The sequence below is a fragment of the Oryx dammah genome, unplaced genomic scaffold (assembly GCF_014754425.2).
Source record: "Oryx dammah isolate SB20612 unplaced genomic scaffold, SCBI_Odam_1.1 HiC_scaffold_8, whole genome shotgun sequence".
NCBI lineage: Eukaryota > Metazoa > Chordata > Mammalia > Artiodactyla > Bovidae > Oryx > Oryx dammah.
Window position 1 is genome coordinate 1,422,058 of NW_024070192.1, and position 10,350 is coordinate 1,432,407.

General features: G+C 50.5%; 1 protein-coding gene across 1 annotated transcript in view; it reads left to right on the forward strand.

The window, feature by feature from the left end:
- Window positions 1-10,350, forward strand: part of GNA13 (G protein subunit alpha 13) — a gene marked incomplete at its 5' end in the record, with an annotated part of 33,009 nt that overhangs the window by 17,049 nt on the left and 5,610 nt on the right. The window contains one exon of the mRNA XM_040244394.1: window positions 9,051-9,101. Coding sequence (XP_040100328.1) covers window positions 9,051-9,101 — 51 coding nt within the window. The remainder of the gene's footprint in view (window positions 1-9,050; window positions 9,102-10,350) is intronic.

Sequence of the window (10,350 nt, forward strand, 5' to 3'; positions counted from 1 at the left end):
TTGTCATTTTCTCTCACCTCTTGATTCTGTTTCCTCTTTGAAATACTCCAGATTTGCGGGTGGAAGGGCTTGAACTGCACGGCAGGCGTGAGCGCCGCTGCGCCGCTGGGCTTGGCTGTTGGAGACGTGGGCCTCTGCTTTGCAGTTCACTGCTCTTCAGGATGCGTGCGCCGGTCACGGTGCTTGCCTAGTGGCCACTCTCTACATAAAGAAGAGCTGGATGTTAACTCGCGTTACGTCATTGTTTTCAGAATCACGTGTATGCTTAGATCTCAGAGGAAAACTTCTCACTGCTTAATTATCCTGATGATACAGATTTTCTTTGAATTCTAGTATTTCTTTTACTACCATATTTACTCTTAAAAAACTATTAAGTAGTGCTAGGGGGCTTCGCTGGAGGCTCAGTGGTAAACAGTCCACCTCCCAAAGCAGGAGACGAAGGTTTGATCCTTGGGTCAGGAAGATCCCCTGAAGAAGGAAATGGCAACCTACTCCAGTATTCTTCCCTGGGAAATTGCATGAACAGAGGAGCCTGGTGGTCTACAGCCTGTGGGGTTGCAAAGAGTCATAGGCGACTTGGTGACTAAAGAGCAACAGCAGTCTCGTGACTAGAAGGGCCTCCACACATTAAAATGGGATGCTTCCATTAAGAAGCACTTACATTTTTCTAATTGACTTTCAGTTCGGTTCAGTCGCTCAGTCGTGTCTGACTCTTTGCGACCCCATGAATCGCACCACGCCAGGCCTCCCTGTCCATCACCATCTCCCAGAGTTCACTCAGACTCATGTCCATCGAGTCCGTGATGCCATCCAGCCATCTCATCCTCGGTCGTCCCCTTCTCCTCCTGCCCCCAATCCCTCCCAGCATCACAGTCTTTTCCAGTGAGTCAACTCTTCGCATGAGGTGGCCAGAGTACTGGAGCTTCAGCTTTAGCATCTAGTCCTTCCAAAGAAATCCCAGGGCTGATCTCCTTCAGAATGGACTGGTTGGATCTCCTTGCAGTCCAAGGGACTCTAAAGAGTCTTCTACAACACCACAGCTCAAAAGCATCAATCCTTCGCGCTCAGCCTTCTTTACAGTCCCACTCTCACATCCATACATGACCACAGGAAAAACCATAGCCTTGACTAGACGGACCTTAGTCGGCAGGGTAATGTCTCTGCTTTTGAATATGCTATCTAGGTTGGTCATAACTTTTCTTCCAAGGAGTAAGCATAAGAATTTACTTTATTCACAGTGAATTTTCTACCATTTATGAGACATACCTAATCAGCCTCCAGTTAGTTCTAGACATTTTACAAGATTAAGCATTTTAGTAACAAGCTAAAATCCGCTGCAGTACTTACAGTTCACATCTGATTGAATTTTATCAGCTCTTTTCTTTCTAAAGTGTAATTTTTACCTGTTTACCTGGTAACAAGATAGACTGCTCTTGAACAGATTGCATTGGTTTATTTACCTGTCATGCAAAGTTCAGGTGTCTGTTGAAGAAGCAAATTAATTTTATAACAAATGGAGGTTTTCAGTTCCTTAGGGCCCTGCTGCCAAAATATATGTAGCAGTTCTGATAGTTGTTCTTGTCTGTGCTTTTTTAGCTGCTTACTTGATTACAGCTGTAGCACCAGTTTCATTGACTTGTAACCACGAGAGGCTCTGGGAGCTCACCTTTGAAGGCTGTGGGCTGTGTGGGACATTTGAAAACGGGCTCTAGGGGTACGGAGAGGAAAGCGGCCAGAGCTGCAGTAACACAGGAAGTAAAGCACCTCTGAGTCACTATGCCCGTCTTCAAAAAGAGAAAGCTCTGCTCGCAGGCTTAGTTCCGATCTTCAGGTCACAGTTCAGATATGTCAAAGGAAGGCCTGATGCTTTTCTTGTGAAACCTAGTGCAACTCAAGTAAATGTTGCTTGAAATCTACTTTGGTCATAAGATAAAGCTAAATAAGTTTCTAATATAGATTCTTAATATTCTTGGCATTTTCACAAAGCTTTTTAAAAACTCTAGCTGGTTTGGTATCAGTTCAGTCGCTCAGTCGTGTCCAGCTCTTTGCGACCCCAGGAATCGCAGCACGCCAGGCCTCCCTGTCCATCACCAACTCCCGGAGTTCACTCAGACTCACGTCCATCGAGTCAGTGGTGCTATCCAGCCATCTCATCCTGGGTCGTCCCCTTCTCCTCCTGCCCCCAATCCCTCCCAGCATCAGAGTCTTTTCCAGTGAGTCAACTCTTCACATGAGGTGGCCAAAGTACTGGAGTTTCAGCTTCAGCATCATTCCTTCCAAAGAAATCCCAGGACTGTTCTCCTTCAGAATGGACTGGTTGGATCTCCTTACAATCCAAGGGACTCTCAGGAGTCTTCTCCAACACCACAGTTCAAAAGCATCAGTTCTTCGGCGCTCAGCTTTCTTCACAGTCCAACTCTCACATCCATACATGACCACTGGGAAAAACCATAGCCTTGACTAGACGGACCTTTGTTGGCAAATCAATATCAAAAGATAAAATTAATATGAGGGACTTCCTGGTGGTCCAGTAGTTAAGACTACGCTCCCAGTGCAGGGGCCTGAGTTCGATCCCTGGTGGAGGAACTAGATTCCAGAGGCTGCGTGTTAAGATCCAGCATAGCTAAATAAATAAATAAAATTTTTTTTTAAAAAAAGATAATATGAAATCCAATTTTGAATAAAATATTCAATATGTCCAGACCTGAACTGATGCTGGCATTGGCTCCTCAGAATCACTTCTTGGGGGACTTGTTAAAATTTTGATTTGGTGGAACTGTGCTAGGCCTAGGGAATCTTTGTTGTTAAGGAGTACCCTCTTCAAAAATTCCTGTCACAGGCTCAATAGTATGATATATTAGCCTTCACATGCCAAAGGACAAAATCAAGGGCATTTTGTAGGTATTTGTGTTAACGAGAGAATTCAAACTTGCACAGCCTTTTTATTGAAGAAATCCGTAATAGTAAGTTGCACACCGTGTTTCTTAGTGCAGGTTTACTGATGAGAGTTAGATTCTTCTGGAAGGGGACAGTGCGTTGCTTACGGGAGGCCTTTGCTGTCGCCAGAATCAGGGGCGGGTGCTCACCGTTCCTGTTGATCTGGAGCGAGGCCGAGAATCCCACCCACGGATGGCGGTGCGGTCGGGCCTGTGGTCCTAGCAGGAGAGACCTGGGAGAGTTCTGTTGGATCCTCTCCGTGTTTGCCTCTGGGCATGGCCTTTACGTTGCAGCTTCGCTGTCGCCATAGCTGAGTGGATTTTGAAGTATGGATGCATTTTTTTTTAACACTTGCATTTTGGTCTGAAAGATGTTGCTAGAACTGTGTTTTACTTTAGAAATATCCGTCTGCTGCATGTTTGCATGAACTGGAGGCCCACTGTTTTAACTTGACAGCAGAGAACATGTTTTAAGTGGTTGGACGTTGCTTGTAATCCCAGGAATGCTGATTGTCAGCGATTTTTGCATGCATGTGCGTGCTCAGTCATGTCTGACTCTTTACGACCCCATGGACTGTAGCTCCTCTGTCCATGGGATTTTCCAGGCAAGAGTACTGGAGTGGGTGCCATTTTCTTCTCCAAGGGATCTTCCCCACCCAGGGATTGAACCCTCATCTCCTGCATTGGTGGGTGGATTCTTTACCACTGAACCACCTGGGAAGCCCCTACCTACATACTGTCTTTTGCCTTTAGGTTTGGATTGAACTTATTGGGACGTGTAGTCAAGTCTTCCCCAAAGTTGATTTTGAAAAGCTGTGCATCGCTCTGTTTTAGTGGTTGAAGGTGGGTGCTTGTTGTAGAAAAATTTGGTTTCATCCATTAGTTCAAAAATCTCACTGAAAATTTCCATCTGCTGAGACATGGGACTGGTGTAATAGGGCAGGTCAGCATACTCAGCTTTTCTTGGTGACCCAGCTCGTGGGCCTGGTGACAGTCCCATCTGTGAGAGTGGATTAAATCTTCCGTTAACAGCGCTGGTTCTGTAAGACAGTGTAGACGTCAGGTGTTTCCTGCAGAGTCCGTGCTGGTGAAGAGTCTGGGGGGGTTAGTCGCTCAGTCGTCTCTGACTGTTGTGACCCATGGACGGCAGCCCTCTGGGCTCCTCTGTCCATGGGATTCTCCAGACAAGAACACTGGAGTGGGTTGCCATTCCCTTCTCCAGGGGAATCTTCCCGAAGAATCTGTGGTGTGACCGTTTCCACAGTCTGAAGTGGCCTTTTCTGCTCCACACGCTTAGCCGCTGGCGGTCGCGCCGCAGGCTGCGCCCTCTGGCCTGCAGCTCCTCCGCACACCGGCTCGCTCGGGCTCCGTCTGCGGGCGGTTCGCGCTGGGCGCTGACCCCTTGAGGAAGCCGCCGCTGAGCGGTGCGGGCCGTGCTCCCGTGGCTCCCGTGGCTCCCGTGGCTCCCAAGCGCCCGCTCCCGGAGGCCCGCTGGCCCTCCGCTCTCGCCTCTTGGGAAGAAGTCCTGTGATGCGCTGTTCCGCGTCAAGTGTCAGCGCTCCTGCCTGGCTCTCCGTGCGGCGGCGTTCTGTCCCGAGGGCTCGCTCTGGCGCCGTGCTGCCCAGCGCCGTCCGCCCGCGGGGCGTGTGGCGCCCGCGCCCACTGGCTCTGCCCGCGGAGACGGCGTTTCCGACGCGTGCCCGCTGCCCAGGGGCGACGTCGAGGCCGCTCGCGCGCGGGCTCGGCCCCTGTACGAGGTGTGGCTGACAGGCTGGACTCCGGGTCAGAGCGGCGCGGGGCCCACGCGTTAGGGGACGGCCTCAAACGTCGTACATCTAAAGTCGTCCGTGTGAAACGGCTTTTCGAGTTCTCTTCAGTGATATAACGCACACCGAGGAGAGTTACAGCGGCGCCTCAAGTCAGAGCCGAGGAAGAGCGGGTCCCGAGCCCCGCGCCTCCGGCCCCCGCCTCCTGCCCCGCGCCTGAGGGCACTTCCGGTCCCGGGGGCGGAGCGGGCGGCGAGTCCCCGCGGAGGCGCCCGCCGCAGGCGGCACAGGCCGCGGGCCAGGAGAGGAGGCCTTCGCTGGAAATCAGCCGCCCAGACGGAAGCTGCTGCTCGGGCACAGCTCTGGTGATGACCCCTGGAACCGGGGGGGCTTCCTCGTTTTACCGACCGTTAGATTGAGGCTCAGAGGAGTTGAGGGGCTTGCCGGCTCGCTCAGCGTTGAGGAGAGGCCTCGAATCAGAGTTGGTGTTAGACGGGGAAGACTTCGATCACCTCGGAAGCGGTCGGGGCGCAGGATTGCGGGAGGTCGGCCGGGTCTTCACAGTTCGTTCCCGACCCCGGGGGAACCGAGGGGCCCGCCGGGCGTGCTGAGGGCGGCGTCGGGCTTGCGCTCGCCCAGACTCGGGCTCCAGAGAACAGGGTGCCGCCGCTCATTTCCTGTGTCCTTCGTGGTTCCGTGGCGAGTAACACACATTTCATATATATTTTCAGAAATGTTTATTTAGCTGCTCGGGATCTTAGTTGCCCGTTTGAACTTTGGTTGCGGCATGAGGGCTCTAGTTCCCTGACCAGGGATCAAACCGGGCCCCTGCAGGGGGAGCGCGGAGTCTCAGCCATGGACCGCCAGCGAGGTCCTTTTTTACCTTTTAATGTGTTTTGTTTTGTTTTTGATGTTGTAAAAATACAGATTTTTCTGTTGTTTCCCCAGTGGAGGTCTTTAAAGCTCCTGTAAGGAATTTCCCGAGTCAGCAAATTCAGAAGAGTGTTCACCCTTCTACAGTGTGTGTGTTCACACCACACGTGTGTATTTAAACTTGGATTGTCTCCGGGCAGGTTTGGGGGGAAACTTCACCCCTTAACAGTCAGCGGCCTCCATTATCACCACACCACGTGCAGGAAAAGGTCACTGAGGTTAAGATTGTCATTCCCACTGTAAGTCTTCTCGCTGATGGAGGGTCAGTCATATCCCCTGTGATAGAAAAGATAAGTTAACATCACTTTTCTTGACTGAGGAGTTATTTTAAACCAAAACATGTTTTTCATAGGAATAATACTTTAAAGCATTTCTTGTCCTTGAATAGATACTGGCCAAATGTTAGGGGAGAAGGCAAAAGGCACCTTATTTAGGACTTAAAATATTAGCAATAATCCACACACTGAAATGTGTGAAAATGAATTAAAACGTTTTTATTTAGATTTTGTACAGTGTTGAGTGCACAAAGGGCTTTGTAGATGATACTGATGAAACTTTCTGCAGTAGATGTTGAAACTTGTTAACGGAGCATATGCCTGTTTGTATAATATCATCACGTGATTTTGGTGAGGTTATGAATTCCTAATAAACAAAGGCACATTCTGAGACCTCCCCCCTCTTAGGGAATGCAGTTAAATCAGGAAGCTTCAGTGAAATTTAAAATATTTCTTTGTGTGTGTATGATAATACCAATAGGAGACCAAATGGGGGTGATTTTCCTGTTTTGAGAAGAGAATATAGTCACTCAGAACTGCCAAATTACCTTGTCCATATTTTAAATAACAAAAACCAAAACCTGTGTACTGCAGAGTTATTCTTGTCATGAACCCCCGAGTCCACATTTATTAACGGAATTAGGAATTTTCTGGATTACAGGTAGATACTGCGTGCTGTGTGATCGCCGTCGTGTTTTGCAGCAAAACACTTGAGTAGTTTCACCCAGGAGAAGTCAAGACTGCAGAGTCCTGCGGCAGCTCAGGTCGGCTCTGCTGCCGCGGGCGTGCTGGGGCCAAGCTCACGGGGGGCTTGTGGTCCGTCGCTTTGTAATCATCTGCCTCAGTTTAGCAGTTAAGTGTTAGTCATCCCCGACTCTCTTCAACCCCTCGGACTGTAGCCCGCCAGGCTCCTGTCATGGGATTCTCCAGACAAGAATACCGGAGTGGGTAGCCATTTTCTGCTCCAAGGGATCTTCCCGACTCAGGGATTGAACCTGGGTCTCCCGCATTGCAGTTCTCCAGGTGTGGTCCCTGGGCCACAGGGATCCCAGAAAGCCTTTAAAAGGAGGCTTCACGTTCTGCACTCTTTGTGGTGTCCCTGGAACGTCCTCTCCCGTCGCCGGGTGGACACACGCCAACAGCCCCGAGCAGCATGGCTGCCGCTGCTGGAGCCTCTGCGCAGGGTGAGCCCCAGACACGCCACTCAGCGTCCTCAGCTGGAAACACGCACCAGTGAACCAGTGAAGTCGTTCAGTCCTGTCCGACTCTGCAACCCCATGGACTGTAGCCTGCCAGGCTCCTCTGTCCACAGAATTCTCCAGGCAAGAGCACTGGAGTGAGTTGCCATTTCCTTCTCCAGAGGATCTTCCTGACCCAGGGATCGAACCCAAGTCTCCCGCATTGCAGGCAGACACTTTCCTGTCTGAGCCTCCAGGGAAGCCCCAAGGAAAACACGCACCAGGCTCCCCTAAGACTGTCCTTGACCGAGCAGTAAAGACTGTTTCAGATCTCCACGGGAAGAGCTCTGGACGCAGCAGGCTCCTGCACAGACCAGTCTCTGGGAAGCTCCTTGGTGACTGGCCGTGTTGTATTCAAATTCACTGTATTTTTCATGGAACACCATTTTTCCTTGAAACAGGCAACCAACTTACTCATACTTGGGCATTTGATGGGCTTTTTTTTTTTTTTTTTTAAGAAAATGAATGAAATTATTAGCCCACCAATTTGAGGAAAATAAGTTTGTTGACATTGATAAAACTTGAGCTTTCAACTACAAATCAGAATTTAGGAAAGCTTGCGTCTGCTTGCCATTGTGAGCTTGTCGACTTCCCGAGCCATAAGGCTTCTTATGAGAGCGTGATGATGGCAGTGAGTGGGATTTTCTCCATATTATGTCTTGTACACTTGATTGCCTGCTATATTCCAGGGCTTGATGCTACAAAATTGTTGGGGGGTAAAAGACCCATTCCGAGTAAGAAGTAGACTTTCAGTAAGCTGTCATTTGTCAAATTCTGGTGTAGAAACAGAAATACCTACAATTGCAGAGGCTATTAAGATGCTCCGTTTCTGGTGGCCAGACCTGCTTAACTGGCTCCAGCTGAAGTCCCCTTTGGTGACAGGGCGGGTGTAGGAGCAGTCGAATGTCTCACTGTTTTTACTAAGTTTGCGTGAATGACTTTATTATTGGTATTTTTGAATGAATTAATGAGTAAAATATTTGTTAAGCTGCCTCATTTTACTTTCTAACATGGTATTATAGCTGTAATCCACTTAAACAAAGTCTCTGGGGTCCTAAAGAATCTTAAGTGTATAATGGGAATCCAGAGACTAAAATTTTGAGATCTGCAGCTTTAAGGCCTCATGACTCAGAGTGTGGCCCCAGAAGTCACCTGATTGCAGAAACTCCCTACAGACAAGACCTCCCGGCGACTGTTCTGCATCAGGGAGGTACTGCCTTCTGGAGCCAGACCTGGGGAGTAGCTTTCGGCAGACGAGTGTGGGGCTGCAGAGACCCAGTGGGGGCTGAGCCCACAGCCTTCTCTGCGTGGGTGCTCCCCGCTCACCTGTCTGTCTGCTGTTCAAGGATTTCCTTGAGGAAGGTGTTCCCATACGTTTGAGGTGTCCAAAACTGCCTGAAATCTAGAAGCAGTGTGAGCCCAGAGAGTGTAGGCACTGGGGCTCGGGGCTCGGGGGCGTCTGTCTGGGCTCACTTGTCCCCTCAGCGGTCCCTGCCTCATCCACGCTTTGCTCCTATCTCAGAAGACGACCAGCTTGAGATGGGAGGCACAAACAGAAGTCACCCCCCTGGGACTGTGGTCGCATGTTCATCTCGAAAGCAGCTTGCACCTTCCCCTCAGGTCTTCCCTGTGCACCTGCAGCTGCGTGGAAATGCCTGCGTGAAGGCCTCTTTGAGGGGGTGGTCGCGGGGGATGCTCGTGCAGAGACTGAGAGACTCCAAGGCTTTGGCGGAGGCCAGCATTTTATACGTTTTTAGCGGGGTCAGCTGCTCCGTCTGAAGTTGGTGACTAAACAGAGTATGTTTGGATTAAGTGTACAACCAGACAGTTTAACATAAACTGTTGTAGCAAAGTCTTCCATTTCTCAGCGCTAATAACGATTTATTTTCTTCTTGTTTTCAGGGTGAATCTGTAAAATATTTCCTGGATAACTTGGATAAACTCGGAGAACCAGTAAGTTTTCAGGCAGTGTTTATGTTTATTGTCGTTAGAAAGTAGTAGCCAGGATGAGGAAATTTGGAGAAATTATGCACTGAGCTATTTCCTTTTTCCTCGTGGCTGTATTCGGATTGTTCCCACTCCATTTTTTCCTCCCTCTCCTCTCCTGACCGCTGCCATTTCCACGAGGAATGCCCTGCCCACTGTTTCATGAAAGTAAAACTCTTTACAGAAAGAAGTTTATACTTGAAAAGAAGACGGCACATGAGCAAGTCCATGCGCAGTCTTTGCTCTTCTGTAAGCGGAGGCAGAACGCAGAGTGCCCACTGAGTCCAGAACTTTCCGGCAACAGTTTTCCCATTCGGGACCCCCGTCTGCAGGGTGGGAGGGTAGGAAGCTGGATTCTCGAGGCTGTGACGCGGGCGGAGTCACCTTGGCCAAGGGAGCCGCCGGCTGGACTGTCCGGCGGTGCATCCCCTGTGGCCCCAAGCGGCAGAGGCTGGCGCTGGCCGCTCTCCACACCGGGCTCAGGCAGAGGCCTCCCTGGAGGAGGCGTCGCACTTAGAAGGCCCCTGAGGGCCGCTGCCCTGGCACCGCGCCAGTCCTGACCCTCCCTGTTTAACCCTGAATGTAAATCGGAAGGCGAGCAGGATGAGCCCTGTTGTGGGTAGGAAGCAGCCCCGTATCCAGCCATGTGGAGAAGGACCTCCTTTTGCTCTTGCGGGACACGCCTTGCATTTTCCCTTGAATGGTGCTCAGCGGCACTTGTCCCCCTGCACTTGGGACGTGTCTCCCCAGGCGCGGGGGTCCTCCGGGCGGTCTCTGTGTAGGCCCCTGTGTTGTCTCTTTTGTCTGCTCCGTCCACATCAGTGAGACTGCGTGTGAAGACCGACCTGACTGACACTCTTCCATCGGGTTAGATTGTAGTCAGCCTTAAAGAAAAGTTAAGTACCAGCCAAGTGGGAGAGAAGCTTTGGTGGATAAACTCAGCTTTTGAGAGTTATTTCGTGTTTTCCAACTGGCCTGTTCTGAGTTGGCCTTTCCGTGCAGCCTTCCTTGAGCACACCGCTCACGGCCCCTCCTCTGCTTTAAGGCTCCACTGCTTGCGTTACAGTTGCTGATTCACGTGAGGTTGGCTGGTCTTTCCCCCTCTGTCCCTGAAGGCAGGGACCATGTGTCTTGGTTCTGAAGAGCTGAGTTCTTGCTGCTTAGCGACAGGGCCTGGCGCCTCGTCGACACTCAGCAAATGCCCTGCAGCCTGCCA